General features: G+C 45.0%; 1 protein-coding gene across 6 annotated transcripts in view; it reads right to left on the bottom strand.

Annotated features, from left to right (window-relative positions):
- Positions 1-21,126, bottom strand: part of DHX35 (DEAH-box helicase 35) — a 44,058-nt gene that overhangs the window by 611 nt on the left and 22,321 nt on the right. For 2 of the 6 annotated variants that reach the window (XM_056844055.1, XM_056844058.1), the window contains 10 exons: positions 20,111-20,321; positions 15,902-16,026; positions 14,574-14,628; positions 12,435-12,530; positions 11,349-11,443; positions 9,827-9,904; positions 7,601-7,730; positions 5,612-5,693; positions 4,089-4,160; positions 2,736-2,847 (listed from right to left, as the gene is read on the bottom strand). In XM_056844055.1, coding sequence (XP_056700033.1) covers positions 2,736-2,847; positions 4,089-4,160; positions 5,612-5,693; positions 7,601-7,730; positions 9,827-9,904; positions 11,349-11,443; positions 12,435-12,530; positions 14,574-14,628; positions 15,902-16,026; positions 20,111-20,321 — 1,056 coding nt within the window. Of the gene's footprint in view, positions 1-2,708; positions 2,848-4,088; positions 4,161-5,611; positions 5,694-7,600; positions 7,731-9,826; positions 9,905-11,348; positions 11,444-12,434; positions 12,531-14,573; positions 14,629-15,901; positions 16,027-20,110; positions 20,322-21,126 lie in introns of all 6 variants that reach the window. The other 4 variants (XM_056844054.1, XM_056844057.1, XM_056844059.1 and 1 more) reach the window with 3 other exon arrangements.

The following is a 21,126-nucleotide window of genomic DNA, read 5'->3' as shown; positions in this document are numbered from 1 at the left end:
AGCTCAGGTGCTTACATACGTCTGAGCTTCAACTATTTCCGAGGCTGACAGCTCATTTCGTTGCTGTGATTTATATCACAGCATCTGTTTGATTAGGTGCACTCTCTGTGTCAACTGAATATGTACTCGAACGGCTGGCGTAGTCAAGATTTTACTAAGAGAAAGGAGTTCAGATTTTTGGAACACACAAGGCTTTCCTCCCCCCGTTTCTCCCTTCCCTTCCTCATTCTCTCTGTGTTCACTGACCAAATTCACCATCCCTTCACAATTCTAATGAATTGTATGGGGCTTGCATTTTCCAAAGAAGGTTTGGAGGAATCATTAAGACTAATCTTTTCTCATTCTTACGCAGACTCTTTTTGCCTGTTGTTTGTAGTGTAATCCTAACCAGAGTTAACATAAGAAAAAACATGCTGCATCAGACCAAGGTCCATCAAGTCCAGAGGTTTGTTCACACAGTGGCCAACCAGGTGCCTCTAGGAAGCCTACAAACAAGACTACTGCAGCAGCATTGTCCTGCCTGTGTTCCACAGCACCTAATATAATAGGCATGCTCCTCTGATAAATGGAAAGTCCATGGAAGTCAATAAGCTTAGAAGGGTGTGACTCAAGTTGAGATCACACTCCTAGGTTGCAGAAACTCTCCCCCTTCCTTTGTTATCAGTTTATGTCGTTCTGTCCACTGTAATTCCTCTAGATACTAATGGGTAAGTGGTGGTTTTTATTTCCTATTAAAATGGAACTTCTTCCATTTCATTTTCTCTTCATTTTTCTCCTCAGTTGCCCTAGGAGATTTCTCAAACTCCTGGACAGCCTTCCCTCAACAGCTAAACATTTAGATTCAAATTACCTCCATTAGCATGAAGAATGGAACCCTTTTATTAGCATACATGTCCCTGATTGGCTTTTTAAAAGCCCTGGCTCTTGCTGCCTTGTTATCTGAATGATTCATGGGGTGTGTAAGTATTTACACATATCTTTTTGCTCAGGCTCAGAAGTCGGTTAAGGGGAGACATGGTAGAAATCTATAAAATTATGCACGGTATGGAGAGAGTGAACATAAGAACGGCCCTGCTGGATCAGATTAAGGCCCAGCAGTCTGTTCACACAGTGGCCAACCAGGTGCCTCTAGGAAGTCACAAACAAGATGACTGCAGCAGCACCATACTGCCTGTGTTCCACCACACCCAATATAATAGGCATGCTCCTCTGATACTAGAGAGAATAGGTATGCAGCATGACTAGTATCCATTCTAACTAACAGCCATGAATACCCCTTTCCTCCATGAATATGGACAGGGAGAAGCTTTTTCTCCCTCTCTCATAATACTAGAACGTGGGGTCATCTGCTGAAGCTGGAGGGTGAGAGATTCAAAACAGATAAAAGGAAGTAAATCTTCACACAACGCATGGTTAAATTGTGGAACTCCCTGCCCCAGGATGTGGTGATGGCTGCCAACTTGGAAGGCTTTCAGAGGGGAGTGGACATGTTCATGGAGGAGAGAGCTATTCATGGCTACTACTAAAAATGGGTATTAGTCATGATACATACCTATTCTCTCCAGGATCAGAGGAGCATGCCTATTATATTGGGTGCTGTGGAACACAGGCAGGATGGTGCTGCTGCAGTTGTCTTGTTTGTGGGCTTCCTAGAGGCTCTTGATTTGCCACTGTGTGAGCAGACTGCTGGACTTGATGGACCTTGGTCTGATCCAGCAAAGCCTTTCTTATGTTCATATGTTCTCTTGGAACAGCAAATACAGCATAGTGCTTACAGTGTCAAGCTAGGACCATGTTCAAAACCTCATTTTGCCATTAAGCTTACTGGGTGATCTTGGACAAGTGACCCTCTTTCAACCTAATGTACCACACCAAGTATTTGTGAGCCTAAAAAAAAAAGAGAGAGAGCCACGCATGCTGCCCTGAGCTCCTTGGAGGATAAAAAAAGTGACAGATAGTAATTCCGTTTCCCACACTTGTAATGGCTGCTTCCTTCCTTCCTTAAGAACTCAATTTCCCATAATTAACAGCAACCTCGCAATCGACCATGAGGGAGGGAGGAAGCAGAATGGCTGCCATTGCTGACAACAAGTCTAAAAAGGTTAGTACATTTAAAATTCTCCTGGGGGGGCATTTTTGGAGGTAGAGCCCCCAAATTCACAGTGCAGCTTGAAGGGACTGTCCTTGCATGACCCCCAAAGTTTGGTGAAGATTGGGTCAAGGGGTCCGATTTTATGGGGTCCGGAAGGGGCTGCCTCCCTCTTCCATAGACAACCATTGCAAACCTCTGAATGCTTGCCTATGGAGGAGGGGGGCGACCCATTCCAAACCCCATAAAATCGACGTCCTGACCCAATCTTCACTAAACTTTGGGATTTGTGCAAGGACAGTCCCTTCAAGCTACGCTGTGAATTTGGGGGCTCTACCTCGAAAAATGACCCCCCCCCCACACCAGGACCCCCCAAAAATGAACAATTATTTGGCCTTTTCCAGAATTGCCTATTCAGCTTCAGCTTTCTCCCCAGGTTTTTGCATTTGGTAAACCTGAACTGGAAATTTACCCAAATGGCTAATTTCGGGTTTATTTTTGGTTCGGGTTTATCGATATGTGCACACCTAGACACAATTCACTTGAACTATTGCAAAGCACATTTAGCAAGCACAGGAAAAGCAGAGAATAACAAGAGCTGCCAATACGGCAATGGTACCGTTTGGAGTCTATGCCGAGTCCGTACCGTTCCTTGCTGGTAAAAGTGAGGAGCCAGTTCCAACAGCCAAGCAGACTCAATAGCTGTCACATCTCGCATGTAATACTTAGAAGTCTGGATAACTTCATTGTAGACCACCCTAAAAAACAGAAAGGAAAGAGCATCGACTAGTAGGACATTTAACTAGCATCCTGCTTATTTCATCTACGAAACGGGTCATTATATGGAGGCTAAATTATATAACTACTACCTAAATCTGTAGCATGATGGAACACATGCATGTTTCCACCTGGTGCACAGGATTCAAGTGTCATGTTAGGGTCATTTTCTCCTCTGCGACTTACTTCATTTTATTACCATACTAGATGAGCAATAACCTTTGCACACTGAGAAAGGCTGAGTGAGAATCTGAAGAAAAACCAGTCATACCCCCCCAAGGCAGAAGATCCCTGCCCGTATTGCTCATTATATCCTCGGGGCATTACTTTTGAGATGGGTTCAAGCACCTGACAGTGGGCTTTGAACTTCAGTTGCAAGGGCTGCTAGAAGGTCTGAGATACAAACACAGAATTTATAGTCCTGCCTTCTTTCGTGCACTGTCAGACCATCCTCCAACAGGGCAATGCAAAGACTTCTAACAGCAGCAACCAAATGAAACCACCATCAAAATTCAAAGGGAGGAGCACAGATTAGTGCTCATTCGATCATCCCTCAGAAATGAATGATACGGATGGCCATGAAAACAAATATTATAAGAAATATGCCTTTCAGAGTACAAGCCTCTGGGAGTTGGTGCTTAGGATTAAAAAAAAAACAAAAAACTACCAGACAATCTTAAAGGTAAAGGTAGTCCCCTGTACAAGCACAGGGTCAGTACTGACCCATGGGGTGACGTCACATCCCAGCGTTCACTAGGCAGGCTGTCGGGATGGTTTGCCATTGCCTTCCCCAGTTGTCTACACTTTACCCCCAGCAAGCTGGGTGCTCATTTTACCGACCTCAGAAAGATGGAAGGCTGAGTAAGCCTTGTGCCGGCTACCTGAAACCGACTTCCGTCAGAATCGAACTCAGGTCATGAGCAGAGCTTTTGACTGCAATACCGCAGCTTACCACACTGCGCCACGGGGCTTAATCTTAAGCACTCACTAAGCCAACCGATTTAAATGGATTTAGAAGGGAATAACTCTGCTTAGGAATGCACTGTTAGTGTTTAGTTCTTTACAACTACTTCCAAAATGCTATGTTCTACCAAGCTTTTTGTAGAAGTAGCAACATCAAATGAAGGGAATACTGTGCATACTGAAACCATGATTTTCCATAAAAAGTTATGACCCAGAATTATGGTCAGAGTCCAACCCAATTAAACCTCTTTTAGCATACCAGCGAGGTGGCTTCTCTGCATACAGTACTGAGGTGGGGTGGATATGTAGTTCATGGTCATCACGAATAGTCCTAGAAAGAGGAGTGTTATTTCAGGCTTAATGTTTGCATATAACTGTTTAAGGGGAGGGGGAGCACAAACAATCAGTGCAGATAAGAGCAGTTCATACAGGTGCTAGCTAGAGGTATCCAATTCAAATTCTGGCAACGATGTCCAACACTCACAAGTTAGGTTTCTGCCTATATCACAAGAGGAGGAATCACAAAGATTTCATGCTACAGCACAGAAGCTTTGTATCTTATTCCTCTATATTCAGTTGTCTATAAATACAGCAAATTACCTCTATTATGCAACAGTCTGGGTACTAAAGCTAGCTTCTACTTGCACTACATTTCCACATATACCTTCCCATGCACTCCATATTATTCCTCAGGGTCCACTGATTCCCCCCCCCCCCCGCCCTCATAGGAATAGAATCTGTGAGAGGACAGAAGGAGGAGCGCTGCCTGGGATGTAGCACTCACGATCCACCCAACTGTGTTGTGCTTAGGGCCAAATTCCAAGTCCGCCATGAATAGACTTGGTGGAAATCACACTCTTAGCCTGACATTCTGATCTCAAAAACAGAAATGGTAAGTTTTTCTGAAGGTAACTCAATAATTATAAACACTATTTGCAAATTAAACTAAGCAGACATTAAGACCAACACAAGCTACTATGATAAACAGAAGCCTACTGAAAGTCTTCTAACAAATCAACCAATTTTATCAACTCTTAGACAAGGTGGGAGCAGCTCTAACTTCCAGGCAATGACAAGGTCTTGTTCTGGTACCTGAAGCAGGGCCTTGTCTGCTAAACCTATATTATTTATTTAGTACATTTTCCTGCCCTTCCTCCAAGGAATTCAGAGTGGCATACACCATTCGCCCCTCCATTTTCTCCTCACAACCACCCTATGAGGTAGGTCAGACGGAAAGAGAGTCACCCGGCAAGCTTAACGGCCAAGTCGGAATTTGAACCAAGATCACTCAGATCCTAAGTCTGACACTCGGTCACTACATCATACTATTTGCTCCAAACGATTATGCCATTAAAATATTATTGGGAGCCTTTAGCCACCTTCTCTTCTTTGACAATCCTTCAGATGAAAACTGGTGAACAGTTGCAAAAGTCTCTTCTAAATCACTCATGAGGTAGCCAAGCTGAGCTAGGAGAGAAAATATTCATATACCCCGCCCACGGTCAAACATAATTTTTTATCCTCTCAGCAAAATTCACTGACAGGGCTAATTTATTTTGTTGGCTCTTAGCTTTTCTATGACCCTTTCTCCAAGGCACAACTTGGGCCTATATGATCCTCCCTTGTTCCTTTTACATTCTTCAACTGAGTGCAGCACCTATACATCTATCCTCTCTCTCTTCCCTCCTCATTTGCAGGGCTGAGCTCCAGTGACCTAAGCAAATCAATTCAGAAAAGTTGCGCTTTTAGGGAAGTTTCCTGTGTGCCAAACCTGGATTTTACCTGTATGCTCCAGTAGAGTGAAATCTGGCTGCATTAGCAAAGAATCCAGCAACTATGCATCTCAGAACAGGATCAGGATCACCTGAAATGGAGAACATGACTAGTTATCTTTGCAAAATTTGGACAAAAGACCAAGGGCTTACACAAGAGGAAAATCAGCTGCTTAGACAACAAAAAACAAAAATACCAGGTAGGGTGGAAGAGGCTGGAGACCATGGATGCTGGCATGGCTTTCTGGCTGCAACGGCCCCTGAACCTATGGCAGTGTCTTTTTGTGAGACACACAGGGGTGTTGAGGGAAAGAGGAAAGAGAGAGGTTTCCAACATCTCTAGGATACAACCAAGTACCTTTCCACCTTGTGGATGGAAAAGCAGCTGCCCTGGAGTGGGGTTGGGGGAGAGATGTGGACTTGATCAACTGTAGGAGGTATGCCAAGAAGTCCCTCCCCTCACCATTCTCCTCCTCAAACTGGCAGCTTCCTGCAACTGCTTTTTGTAGTTTAGAAGTAAAAAAAACAGAACAAAGAAGGACAGAGCTGCATGCATCTGCCACGTAATATGTAGTTTGACCACAGGACGTTCCTATTGGGCTAAACATTTAGTGAAAGAGAAGAACACAGTGCTCTTCTAGTAACTGCTCAATATTTCATCGTCAGTTACATTTTCTTTCTTCCTCCCAGAAGCCTGGGGCAGTATACACGGCTTTGCACTCTTCCGGGTCAATGACTTTGTCTTAAAATATGTCTTTTCTGAATTTCTGGAGTTATGGCAGATTACAAAAAAAAACACACACAACGAAAAAGTGAATAAAACATGAGTCCAGTGGGCCTTTGAAGAATAACAATTTATTTCAGCATAAGCTGGAATGTAAGTCCATTCTGCCAAATTTATACAAACAGAAAGGTATGGGGGTGGGGTGGGGGGTGCTACAAAGAGAAGCAGGTCCAAAACAAGATCTAATCTAAAAGAGTAATCAGTTCACTCAGAATGGGTGTGAGTCACTCTCAACCGTTGTTAAGATAGGAAAAACATAAAACCTAGTATGGAATAAAGTGAGATAACCAGATACAGCAGGAAGTTACAGAGGTATAACTGATGTAATTAACATCTATAAGGGGTGGGACATCCAAAGTATTAACATTTATAGTGGCCGAGGAACCCCAGATCTCTACTAAACTGAGGTGGGGCTGGGGTGATTATTTTGAATTTGTTACTGAATTCTAATTCAGTAATTTTATGTTGGATTCTCCCTTTGAACTGCCTTTAGGAAGAGAGCCATAAAAAAGAACTATGTATTATTCTGACCAGAACATGCAGCAATCTGTATGTTGAAGAGAAATACAGCATCAAGCAAGATCATCTCCTCTAAGCTTTTGACCTTGGTCTATGACATCTGGAACCAAAATTTACAAGTTTAAGTCACGCTGGGAATAACTCTGATTATCATGTTTTATTCAGTTGGCACCTTCTTGTTCAAGGTACACAACTGATTGCCAGGTGGGATATGTTCAGTATGTTGTTGCCAACTCACCATTTGGATTGGCCATTTATGCATAGCTGTTTCCTCGCAGTAACCCTGCCAACTACTTCGGGGCTTTGCTTTGATTATGCATGCATTTTACAACCCTCAGGGGTTGTCTGCTCTCCCCTTGCATTTACGTGCATTTTGCCCGCGCTTTCTGGATTTGTGTTTAGCCAGCACCCAGAAAACCACTGGAAAAGACAATAATAGTAGGAAGAGTGGAAGGCAGCAGGAAAACAGGAAGACCCAACATGAGACGGATTGACTCTATAAAGGAAGCCCCAATCCTCAATTTGCAGGACCTGGGCAAGGCTGTTAACGATTGGGCGTTTCAGAGGACACTGATTTGCCATGAGTTAGATAGAGTTGATAGAGTTGCCATGAGTTAAAGCAAATTGACAGCACTTAACACACACACACAATCACTGGGTGAGAAATGACCAAGAACTAGCTCCCACTGCTCATACCTTCACTGGACTTTTTTGGTACTTTGAACTTGACAAGAAGTTTTTTCAGCTGTTCTCTCACAGTTGTGGCTCTGATAAGACCTTTGTAATTCAGGAAGTGATCCTGACACCACTGAGAACTCTTGTTATGCTGAGGAGAAACAGAGAAAGCTAGAATGAATTGACACAAAACAAAAAAATCAGAAAAGTACATTCACTTTACTTTCTGCTTCTGTTGCCCTAAACCAGTGATGGCGAACCTTTTAGAGACTGAGTGCCCAAACTGCAACCCAAAACCCACTTATTTATCACAAAGTGCCAACACGGCAATTTAACCTGAATATGATAATAAGGAGGTAGCACATACCCATCAGGGCTAGTAACACGTGATGGACTTTTCCTCCAGAAATTTGTCCAATCCCCTCTTAAAGGCATCTAGGCTAAATGCCATCACCACATCGTGTGGCAAGGAGTTCCACAGGTTAATTACATGCTGGGTAAGCGGGTGTTCCTCTTTTAGTAGGGGATTTCACTGAAAGGTGGGAGGTACCGCAAAGCCCACGCTGTGGCCCGAGCGCTCTGCTTCCCTCCAGCTATGCCACGCTGTGAGCTATGCTCCCCTCCAACCTAGCTCCTCTCCAACCCCACCACGGGAATCACTTTCGCCACAGACTCAACAGGCTGCCGTCCGCGCTGCATCCTCACGCCGCATGTGAGCCACCCTGTCGCATGTGACAGGGGAGGGAGGAAGCGTCCCATTGGGCTGCTGGGCAGAGTGGCGGGTGATGTGAGAAATGCCCTCAGGTGCGCATGGAGAGGGGGAGGGGAGCAGCCAAGCCCCACGTCCCTCTGGCTTTCTAGTAACGAACTCAGGCGAACTCTGTGCTGGGGCAACGGCATGCGTTCCCACAGAGAGGGCTCTGAGTGCCCCCTCTGGCATGCGTGCCATAGGTTCGCCACCACTGCCCTAAACCTTGCCTGAGGCTGACATTGCTGCTATAGAAAGGCTTGTGTGTCTACGAATTATGAAGTGCAGCGATGAAAGACAGACAGACAGACAGACAGACAGACAGACAGACAGACAGACAGACAGAAAGAAAGAAAGAAAGAAAGAAAGAAAGAAAGAAAGAAAGAAAGAAAGAAAGAAAGAAAGAAAGAAAGAAAGAAAGAAGGCCTGGGTAAAGGGTAGAGAAAGTAAGTTGTATGGGGAAGGCATACAAATAGGTGAGCCTTTGCATGCTTCAGGAAGTTTGCAATGGACAGAGCAGATATCTGGGAATGGGGAGGGGGCATTCCAATAGTAAAGGAACAACTATGAAACAGAAACTATGGGCTTTTGAGGATTGGCGGCAGATGATGAGAAGGAACAAAAAAGCAGAAAGCAAAAAAAACCACCCAAGATTAGCAGGAAGAAAGGAGATAACAGAAACATTTCATGGTAAGAGGAACAAATTTAAACTCAGCATTATTGACAGCCCAGCAATCCAAGGAATGGCACTGAGGAATGTAATGATCAAACTGATGTAGGGCTTTCAGTGCTCCAGGAGCGGCTTCATCACTCTATACAACTCCTTGTCCCCAGGACTGGCTTTGACAGCTTGAGCTACACATCCAGCACCCCCAGCGTGGCTCAAAAGAATCATGGGGGGGGGGGGGGAGAGACTATTCAGGGTAGTTGTTTCTAGAAACCCAGGGAAATTTTCAAGATTGCCAAAACAATTTTTAAATGGAGTGGGGATTAAATTAAAACATTTACCAGTGTCAAGTTCTTGTGAGACTACAACATGAGATCTTGGTTTGCATTTTACTTTGCCTAGACAACCCCAAACGTTAAGCGAGACCCTGCAAGACCACGTTGTGAAATACCAGTCGCCATTTTGGACTGCCTGACCAGGTCAGAACAACCTCACTGAGGCCTCCGCTGAAAGATGGTGAGAGAGAAGGAAGAGGAAAGCAGGAAATGGAGTCAGTCAACAGGACAGGAGGAAAAGTGGAAAAGGCTGCAGTGAGGTAAGGACAGTGGGGGTGATGAGGCAAAAGCTGTAGACAGAGAGGAGAGGACACTGGAACCAAGGTGAGGAGGGGGCCAAAGAAGAGGTAGGAAGCAGGACTGAGTGGGAGAAGAGGCAGATGGACAGGAAAACCAAGCAAGGGTGGGGGAGAAAACAGTGAGCAATGAGGGGGCAAGGAGAGTTTCCTCTCCCTCACATATCCTACGCTTCTGCCCCTTCACATACTTCAGCTTACTTTTATAAAGGCTTCATAGACATTCAGCATAGTGAGGTGGTCACCCTCCTCCACTGCAAACTTTCTATGTTCTCTGATCTGTAAAAAGAGAAACACTTTAAAAAAAAGGGCGGGGGGGAAGACATAAGCAAACATTTCCTTCTTATAGGAACCACATGTTTTCTCTTGGCAATAGTTCCACTGACAAAAAAGAATCTGTGAATAATCTTATCTTTGCAATCCTCACAACTACCTATTCTTCATATTTACTGGTTACAGTCTGTCAAGAGAGAAGCCATCTTAGAGGGATTTTCCAGTTAGTTCCACCTAAGTTCTCTGATTCTGTGCAGGTGTTAGCCACACACATTCGCAAGCAGTTACTGGCTAAGGCCATCTATTCAAGCCTGTTGATTAGCTCACACAGTTCAGAGATGAATCCGGCATGGAAGGGGGAACTCACTCTCACCCTGGAAAGTTCCATGAATACTGCCCAGTGATTGGATGAAGAGGTCAGGAGGTTATGGCCAGTGTTTTTCTAAGTATAATCAGAAGAATCCTTATCCCCTTTACCCTTTCCTCCGTACCCTTCCTTGCCACCAGGAAAATACTGTATTACGCTCTGGAACTCTTTGCTTTAAGAACCAACTGCATTCTGATAGGACTCTAGTAAGTAAGACAGACCCAACAAGAGATGGATTGACTCATTAAAGGAAGCCACAGCCCTCAATTGCAAGATCTGAGCACGGCTGTCAAAGATAGGACTTTTTGGAGGACTTTGATTCATAGGGTCACTATGAGTCGGAAGCGACTTGATGGCACTTAACACACACAAGTCAGACAGCTAGTCATTTTTGTTATTTTTGTGCATTTTACTGCTACTGAACTATATGCCTTGTTTCTAATATCTTTTCTTGAATTTCTTCAATAAAGCCTTCTTTTGCTTTGTGGGGCATATTACTCGGGGAGTCACTGAGACCAAACCCAAGTAAGACTTGGTTACGTTACTGCACCAAGGCAGGGTGACCGCCTTGACACAGTTCACCTAGGAACAACCCTTCTCTGTGCTATGCAGCACATTTCTCACTTCATCCAATGTTTGTATCTACATAGTGTTTAGAACAAAATATAACTTGAATCAGTCAAACATACAAAGCAAAGATTGCCATGCTCAACTACTGCCACCAAACCAAATGGGCTCCTTATTGCGTTACAATAAAACGTCTGCCATTTACCACAACGATACATTATGTCTGACATTTCAAGAAGCAATCTCTTCAGTTATTAAATACCAGCGTTTCCCAATCAACTCTCACAAAAGTTGATCTAAACATTTCCTTCTTTCCCACATCCTAAAAGCAAACTTATTTAACTCTCACTCCACAAAGGAAACACATATGGTTTTACCTTCTACCGTACATAGACTACATGACTAAAGCACTTCACACAGTTCATTAACAAATAGAAATTCACCACTTTGTTTTCCATGTCAAAGAGGCTGTAGAATTTGAAAGACATTGATGGGAGGTATGACAATTTCACTTACAGCTTGTGACTTTTGATTTGGAGGAATTGAAAAGATATTCTGGATCTGCATCATGGCTGCAATACTCAGAATCTCCTGGGAGCAACCAAAATTCCCTGCAATTTTTAAAAAAAAGAGAAATAAAGAACATTCACTTTCATCCTGCCAATGCACTACAGCAATTAAGAAAATAATTCATTCAAACTCCTAGTTAAAACAGCTATACCAGCTGATGAAGATGTTATCCTACAAAGCAAGGCCAGATATGAAAAATACCTACAGTACTTGTTGAACCAGAAAAAGGGATAATGTAGGTGAGCTTGTTAAAAAGAAATGACTGTTTTACTAACTGCTAATTCATTGGTGCCATCATGCTAACATGCTACATTCTACAATAATATGGATAAGGAAATGTGCATATTTTGCCTCTCCTTTGAATTGAATTGTGAAATACAATTTGGGAATGTTTATTCTAGCAGCTATTTTACAGATGAGGACACAATGACAATAAAGCACAGGACCGAACAGATGTTATTTGGTGGATTATGATCACGGTGGGTAGCCGTGTTAGTCTGTCGATAGCCATAGAAAAGAGCAAGCGTTCAGTAGCACCTTAAAGACTAACAAAACTTCTGGCAGGGTATGAGCTTTCTTGAGCCACAGCTCACTTCTTCAGATACTATTTATATTTAGATATAACTAGCACACACTCTGATTCTCTGTTGTGAACTAAAAGCCCCAGTGCTCTCACGGACAGTCCAAATTTGAATCCCAACCTTCGATAGCAAGTAGTATAGATTAGGGTCTTTCTTTTTGACCTTACGGATTACAGGAGGAGAGGAATGGAACACCAGGCCATTCAAGACTTTGTCAGATTCTACACTGTAAGTCTGGCACATGTTGTGGTAACTGAGTTTTGAATTTCTTTGGAAAGCATCTGCAGAAAGAAAGCAGAAGCAGTTCTACCCTATGATCCAAGTGTCTATTTGCGTAATGGAATCCTATTAAAAACATTGCCTCTTGGTGATGAGACAGCAGGAGAATTCTATTCAAACAAGGAACCGTAAACATACAAGGCAAATGACAGCAGCGTGTCCGAGACATTACCTGATTCCAGTAGCATCTTTGCAAACATTGGATTCAAAGGAAACTCTGCTATCCTAATTCCAAGAGGTTCCGTGAGACGACAATATTTATCAAGCCCTGAAGGGAAAAGTAACAGCAATACAGAACATAAATGCTGATGACTCAGCGTAGTGCTATAAGACGTTTTGAAACAACTTAATTGATTCAGGCATTATTGCAGGGGGATGGGACACACACACTGCAATACAACATTCGCTCACCTGGCAAGAGTACACAAAAGCACATCGAAGTTACGATATTCCTTCTCTGAATTTCGTTGAAATTGTGAAAAAATACCAGCATGGTTCTCTCCACAGAGGCTCGTCATGGAGCATGTACCATTCTACAGAAGATACTAGTTAAAATGTACTCCTTGTATTTGTTTATTGCCTGGGAAATCACTTCCGGTGTCTACAAGTTAATCAAAAGTGGTGAGCCTCTCGCCAGATAATCAGAATCCCAGCTAAACCTTTTTGCAGCATGCAGGGACTTGTTTTTTTTTTTGGGGGGGGGAGGAGGCAAACATAGTTCATGAGCCTTGTGCGCAAGCTGCAGCTAATATGAAGCAGTATATTAAAATTCTGACTTGGTGACAGTGAAGCCAGAAGCAGCCTCTTATTTTTCACTAGTGCAGGCCATTCCTGCATCCATAAGAGAGCGCAGATACACTTTTGCGCTGCAGGCATGCTTTGATAAAAATGCACACCCAGAACACACTCAAAATTCTTTTAGTGCACGATGTTTCATACACAATGTGTGCATTGAAAGTAGATCTGACAGCAGCCCCAGATTGTACCTAGCTGCCTAAGGGACAGGAAAAGATCTTGTGTGTGTGTGTCATCAAGTCACTTATGGTGACCCCGTAGGTTTTTCAAGGAAAGAGACGTTCTGAGGTGGCTTGCCATTGCCTGCCACTGCATCACAACCTTGGTAGTCCTCGGAGGTTGCCCATCCAAATTGTAACCAGGACTGGCCCTGCTTAGTGTCTGAGATCTGATGAGATCAAGCTAGCCTGCAGCTATCCAGGTCTTAGACAAGCGTATATTAGCAGACAATAAGTCTAGAAAGTTCACCCAACTACCATTCTGATACCTAGAATCAAAGGAACACCAAATCAAGTTGGTTTCTACAAGTTTTATGTAACCTAGAATGCATACAACCAATACGTTTTTTACAATATAGAAATAGGAAAACTGAGAGGGATGTGGTGAATATTCCTAACTTTCAGGACTACTTAACTTTTTGGAGTGTATTTTGGGAAGAGTTTACTAACATGCCTGTTCTTGAGAAGAAACCATAAAAATCCATCTATGGCTTGTTACATTTGTCCTCCCCTCCTATGAGGCTGGTTAGGCTGAGAGTGTGTGACTGGCCCAAGGTCAGCCAGCACACTTCCATGGCACAGTGAAGATTCGAACCTGGGTCTCCCAAATCCTAGTCCAACACCCTGACCGCTACACCACAACATGGAAAACAGAAGTCTTCAGATGAACTGCAATCAATATCTCCAAAGGCCCTTAATGACATGCTAACCTTGTTAGCCGTAATGACATGCTAACACGAAAAAAATTATTTCTAAACATTTACTAGGTCAGAGTACATAATTTATGTCTTCTCAATATGACAAAATACCTAACACATCCAATGTTCAAGGAACATTTCAAAAGGGATGGCATCTACAGAAATCTCTTCCTTACGTTGAGCTCAGTGTACTTGGCTCATGGGTAGAACAAAAAGTGATGGGTGGACCCCATGGCCACGTTATGCTAATAGCAGTGCTTTCCCACAGTGCGAGGAACCTTCCCTGGATGCAACAGGCTTTTACTTTAGCATCAATAGAAGTTCCTTGCACTAGAGGAAAATGCTGCCATTAGCAGAAAAGAGACATGGGATCCGACCTACTAACAGAGGAAACATCTTTTTATTCATATCATTCTGAGGATTTAAGAAACAGTGTCTGGTTTGATAATGGTATGATGTCTGCACTTCTAATTATGTGTAGCAATATCACCAGTTAGGATCCTACCCACCTACACAATTACTTCAGAAACTTGCTTTGAAAAGATGACTAGTCTGATGTTATCTTGCACCTTTACTCCAGGTACAAAGAAACAACCTCACCTCCTAACGCGTAGAGGAGCTCCAATGCTTGCACCATTGACTGAGCGGGCGGAGGCTAGGAAGGAGACATTGTAAAAATTAGCTCAGGCTGCAGTCGAGACACACGAGAGAAATTTCATGATCTTTTATATAATAAATATTTCCATACAGCCTGTTTTAAAATGCAGCGTTTTAATGTTCTTAGGATCATCACAAGAGATGAGAATCAGGACAAACCTAGAATTACTAGGCTCTGGCTGAATCTCCCGCTTACCACCCTCTTCCACTGCCTACTGTGTGTTACACCCCCCTTCATTTCTTGCAGTTGCCTTTCATGTAAAATTTCTTGTTTTTCATCGTTACAGCCTTCAGTTTCTACTATTCAGAAGCTTCTTGTTATAAGGCAGGGTGATTATATGGCAGAATCTACAAGACAGGGTCTACAGCAGGGGTGTCAAACTCATTTGTTACGAGGGCCGGATATAACATAAATGTCACTTGGAGGGGCCGGACCATTCCTCGCCAGCCCAGATCGGGACTGGAGGGGGTGGCTGCCTCTGCTGGCTCGCGGGCAAGATAACAGATCTCAAGGGGCCGGCCCTTTGACAACCTGGTCCAGCCATCCATTTCTTGTGTGACAGGGAAGTAGTTACTAGGCAACAAACTACTGACCTCTGATGGTCTCTTGTGCACCTACTAACACTTTCAGAGAACATAATAATCACACTAAACCTGTCTTATTCTTCTTAACCTGTCTCCTTTTAACCTCTTAAGTATATAAGCCTTTAGCACAGGAGTCCCCAACCTTTCTAAGCCTGAGGGCACCTCTGAAATTCTGACACAGTGTGGTGGGCACAGCCACAAAATGGCTGTCACAGGAGGCGGAGCCAGACACAAAATGGCTGCCACAGATTACCTTCAGTCACACAGGGTACATCGTGTGGTGGCAGCTTCTGTCAAAGCAACATTTTTTAAAAAATCTGCACAGCTAATCAAATCTCCAACAGCAAACCAGAAGCTTTGTTTGGCAAAAGCCCCACATGGCCTCTCCCACTTCCTAAAAATACTTGGCAGGCGCCAGGAAAGATGTCAGCCGGCACCACGGTGCCCCACAGACCCCCACATTGGGGGTCCCTGATTTAGCATCTCCCAAGGCCTACAAAAACGACAGCAGATATGAACACTAATCAAATATTTACTACTGCATCTAACATACAACAGAATGGTGTGGATATGGTCGGTGTGAACACAAGGGAAAAGAAATCAGACCTTGAAGCCCCGGTTAAAATGTGGCCCAGTGTAGACAAGTTAACCGTACGTCATGAAATATTAAAGAATCTAGTACTTACTGAGAGGAAAGGGAATCTAAGCACGTTGTCGATTCCTAAAGCCTTAAGCTGCAAGATGACTGGTGCCAGGTTACTGCGCTGCATCTCTGGAATTGTGGAGTGTGGCAACTTCTCAAAGTCTTCCTCTGTGGAGAGGGCAAAGCAATCTGGTTTTAACACTTATCAGTTAAAGTTTTATGTCTACTTTAAAACTGTGTAGCTCAGATTAAAATAATGCACAGACCAAGCCAATTTGAATGGTTAAAAAAAGCTGAGGCATATAACTGCTCGTCCCGTAAGCCAATTCTTCCACCAAATGTTGCTACATGTGCTAATTGCATTGTGAAAATGGGACTCACTACTCTCAGTATTTGGAGAACATTTTTACCATTGACAAAAAGTGAGCCTCGGGGGTATTACTGATACAGTCAGAAACATGAGAGGCAAAATTCTGCTGTGTGAGCGCTACTCCACTGTTCTTTGGATCTAAGCCAACATCATATAGCCAAACTTGGTTGGCTATGAAGCATCAGAATTTCTTGATCTGGTGCAATCCCCCATTTGGCCAGAAGCACTTGGGCAAATGGCCCAAGAAGCACTGGCTTTACTGCAAACTGACTTAATTTGCCTCCCCGCCTTCCCCAGGTGGAAAAATAGGTTTACTCAATATAGCGGCCAAGTTATATAGTAAATACCTTCTGTGAAAACTAGAAGACTGGGAGGCAGAGAACCTTAATCGATTTAATTTGCCCTGACTGACATCACATAACCCCGCATACCGACTATGTAATGTTACAATATCATTCTGTTCTCTATATATACCCCAGTCAGCTAGATTCACTCGAGATTAAGAGAAGTGATCGGAACAACAACAGCAACAAAAAGGTGATACTCACGTAGCAACATAATAGGGAAACAACGTTAGTGAACAGGATTGCAAAACAATTTAATAGAACAATTAGATACAGCATACAAGATGGTGTCAGGCTAGCAGCAGCTGCCTGTTCCACTCCTGACCTTTTCTTTTATCCAGTTTATTTTAGTTTCTTTTTAAATTAATAGTCATTGTATCTTGGAGGACAGGGATTATACATTGAGGATATAGTCTCCTGAAGACTGTTCGACTGTTTCTGAGGCACTATTGTTTATCATCTAACTATCATGATGAGATCCAAAAAAGTGCTGCAGGTCAAGCCTCAGGCCTACTCAGGCACGAACAAAGACTCCTAAACAACTCAGAACTGATTATTTTTATTTATTTATTCAAATTTATAACCCGCCCTCATCCCCAGCAAGCCAGGCTCAGGGCGGAAGAAGAATTGTCTTTAAACCCTGCTCTTGTCTACCAAAAGGAGCCTCAAAGTGGCTTACAGTCACCTTCCCTTCCCATCCCCCCCCCCAAAAAAAAGGCACTTTGTGAGATTCGTGGGGCTGAGAGAGTTCTGAGAGAACTGTGACTAGCCCAAGGTCACCCAGCAGGCTGCATGTGGAGGAGTGGGGAATCTAATTTGGTTCTCTAGATTAGAGTCCGCCGCTCTTAACCACTACACCACGCTGCTTAGCCTGCCAAAGAATGTAAGCGATGACCATGCTGTTTCGGCCATTTCTACTTCAAACAGACCTTGGTTCTGGGGGAGTCCCTTATCACTAAGTTCCCATTAGCACCTGTGTCTGACACAGAGTTGGATGACGGCCAGGAGGATTTGCTTGATAATGAAGCTGGGAACTGTCTGGGAAATGCTTAGAATCATAGAGTTGGAAGGGACCACCAGGGCCATCTAGTCCAACCCCCTGCACAATGCAGGAAATTCACAATTACCCCCAGTGACCCCTACTCCATGCCCAATAGCACAATTCTAATAGCACAATTAATATTTTTTCAGGAGGTATTTCTACATACACAGACCACCCCTCAAAACCATTGTTTTCAGCTCAAAACCATAAACCAAAGAATATTTGAAACAGTCCTAGACTTAAAAGGCTTAACCCAGTATGAGCCATGCAGCTTATCAGAGCGAGTATGACATCAGCAAGAAGGATGACAGCATAATCAACAACAAAACAAATAGCTAAAAAAAACTTCTATGAATTTATTTTCATTTCTTTGCATTTCTCTCCACCCTCTAAGACAGGGGTGGGGAACCTCCAGCCCGCGGGCTGGATCCGGCCCGCAAGATCATTTTGTCCGGCCCCCGGCCCACCTGCCGAGGCCGGGAGCTCCACAGCCCACCTGCCGAGGCCGGGGAGCTCCACGGAGCTAGCTGTCGCTAGCCAGGCCCTCATCACAGCACTTCGGGCTTCACTGGGAAGCCGAAGCGCGTGCACACAAAGCTGAAGGTTGATTGGGTGATTGTGGGGGCGTTTCCTCCAAGTCTCCCTGCTTCCTGTTCCTTGCGAGAGAGAGAAAACACGTGCCTGGCTAGCTCTCTCGGCAGCCCAACTTTGTTTCCTTCACCCCCTCCCCTTCGCCCGTGCCCTACCGGCTTTTTCCAGGCGAGTGAGTGGCTTACCTCGAGTTCTTGCTGCGGCAAAGCCCCTGCCTCCATTCCCCCCCCCCTGCTGCCTGCGCGCTTGCCCCACCATGGCCTCGAGTTCTTGGGGCGGCAGAGGCCCCTGCCTCCATCCCCCCCCACCGCCTGCGTGCTTGCCGTGCCACTTGCTGAGGGTCCCTGTCCAGCGCTCCCTCTGCTTGAGCCCCTGGTCCGTGCGCTTGCTGCGCCGCCGCCGAAGGGTCCCCCGCCAGCCCTCCCCGTGCTCCATTCCCCCGGCCTGCGCGCTGGTGAGTGCGTGTGTGCGCGAGATCCCCGGGCCGCTGGTGAGTGCGTGGGTGTGGGGGGGGGAAGCCTCCCACCCTCCTCTTTCTTTCTTCCTTCCTTCCCTTCCCTTGCTGCGCCGCCGCCGCCAAAGGGCCCAGCCCTTCCTGTGTCCCATTTCCCCGGCCTGCGTGCTTGCTGCGCTGCCGCGGGAGGGTCCCCCGCCAGCCCTCCCCGTGCTCTATTTCCCGGCCTGAGCGCTTGCCGTGCTGCCGCCGGAGGGTCCCCCCCCCCAGCCCTCCCCGTGTATGTGCGTGTGTGAGGAGATCACCGGACTGCTGGTGAGTGCTTGTATGTGTGTGTGTGGGGGGGACAAGCCTCCCACCCTCTCTTTCCTTCCTTCCTTTTTTTCTTTCTTTCCTTCCTTCCCTTCTTACTTTCCTCCCTTCCCTCCTTCCTCCCTTCTTTTTCCCTTCCCTTCTTACTTTCCTTCCTTCCTTCCTTCCCTCCCCTCCCCTTCTTTCTTTCTCTTTCCTTCCTTCCCTTCTTTTCTTTCATTCCTTTCTTCCCTCCCCTCCCCCCTTTCTTTCTTTCCCTTCCCTTCCCGCGCCGCCGCCGCCAAAGGGCCTAGCCCTCCCTGTGCTCCATTCCCCCGGCCTGTGTGCTTGCTGCGCTGCTGCGGGAGGGTCCCCCCCCCAGCCCTCCCCGTGTATGTGCGTGTGTGCGGAGATCCGCGGGCTGCTGGTGAGTGCTTGTGTGTGTGTAGGGGGGAGAGAAGCTTCCCACCCTCTCTTTCCTTCCTTTTTTTCTTTCCTTCCTTCCTTCCCTTCTTACTTTCCTCCCTTCCCTCCCCTCCTTCCTTCCTTCTTCCCTTCCCACTTTCCTTCCTTCCCTCCCCTCCCCTTTCCTTCTTTCCTTCCCTTTTCTTTCCTTCCTTCCTCCCCTCCCCCTTTCTTTCTCTCTTTCTTTCTCTCTTTCTTTCTTTCCTTCCTTCCTCCCCTCCCTCCTTCTTTCTTTCTTTCTTTCTTTCTTTCTTCCTTTCTTCCTTCCTTTCGTTCTTCCTTTCTTCCTTTCGTTCTTCCTTCCTTCCCTTCTTTTCTTTCCTTCCTTCCCCTCCCCTCTTTCTTTCTCTCTTTCTCTCTTTCTTTCTCTCTTTCTTGCAAACCTCCAGGTGGTGGCTGGAGATCTTGCAACCCTAGCCTCTTTCTCCCCCTCCCCCACACCGGGAGATCTATGCCTGGTATGGCCCCCGAACGATGTTATAAATGTGAAAATGGCCCTTGGCAGGAAAAAGGTTCCCCACCCCTGCTCTAAGAGGTCAGACAGCATGGGTGCTCCTCCTGGTCAAGCAAGAGTCGCAAAGGATTGAATATACTATGGATTGTAAATCTTAAATGCATCCAAGAAAATGGTAAGTTCTCTAAGAATTAAAAAAATACATACAAAAAAAGATACTCCATCATTCAGCAAACTCTACCTGTGTAAAGTCTGTAGCACTTGCCCGAGCGGTTCCTGCCCGCACGTCCTGCCCTCTGGTTGGCGGATGCCTTTGATACAGGGACAACCACAAGGCATTCAATGGCTGTTTTGGGATTATAGGCACGGAGCTTAACGAAGCCACAGTCAATCACAAATGAAACCCCATTGATTGTGATGGATGTTTCTGCAATATTGGTGGCAACAATTACCTAAGAGGACCAGAGAAAACCAGTTTACTTCTAATTCACTATGTGTGCTGACTAATGACATACAATAACAGCCAGATCAGCTTGGGAAACAAGAACAGAAATATGCAGTAATAATTGTTTTTAAAAAAAGGGGGGGGGAGATTACAGTAGAGTTCAGACTTTACAAAATTGAGGGGGAAAACTGAGCAGGAAGAACTTCTTGGGGTTGATTAGGGAAACAGCAACAACATTTGCCTTCAAAGAGGTGTGAAGACAAAGGAGGAGGTTGGGGTGGTTGCAAGACACAATATGCTGCTTAATATCAGTCAAAGTACGTGCAAACTGAATTGAAGGGATAGCTCCATTAGTTCTTATCCAGAGGCAATACTACAAGATCCATTTCACACAGAATAACAGAATTATAGAAACATGGCGTTGGAAGGGACCTCCAGGGTCCAACCCACTGCACAATGCAGGAAATTCACAACTACCTCCCCCCCACCCCCCACCCCCAGTGATCCCTACTCTATGCCCAGAAGATGGTAAAAAAACCCTCCATGATCCCTGGCCAATCCAGCCTGCAGGAAAATTGCTTCCAGACCCCAAAATATATAATGGGCTGGAGGAATGAACAGCCTTGCTGTAGGGATGGGCAGCCACATTGCTGTTCACTGAAAGGAAAAAGCAAAAGGACTCATAACCACTTTGTGGGGCAGTGTTGATGGGCAGGAGTTAAAGGACGATTGGCATTCCATGTTTTTAGGAAGTAAATGAGCAATCATGAACAAGAACAGCATAGCAGGTGTGATTACCTCTAGCTATATAC

This window comes from Euleptes europaea, chromosome 2 (assembly GCF_029931775.1).
Source record: "Euleptes europaea isolate rEulEur1 chromosome 2, rEulEur1.hap1, whole genome shotgun sequence".
NCBI classification, from domain to species: Eukaryota; Metazoa; Chordata; class Lepidosauria; order Squamata; family Sphaerodactylidae; genus Euleptes; species Euleptes europaea.
Note: the sequence above shows the minus strand (reverse complement) of the source record. Positions and strands in the feature narration are given on the sequence as shown.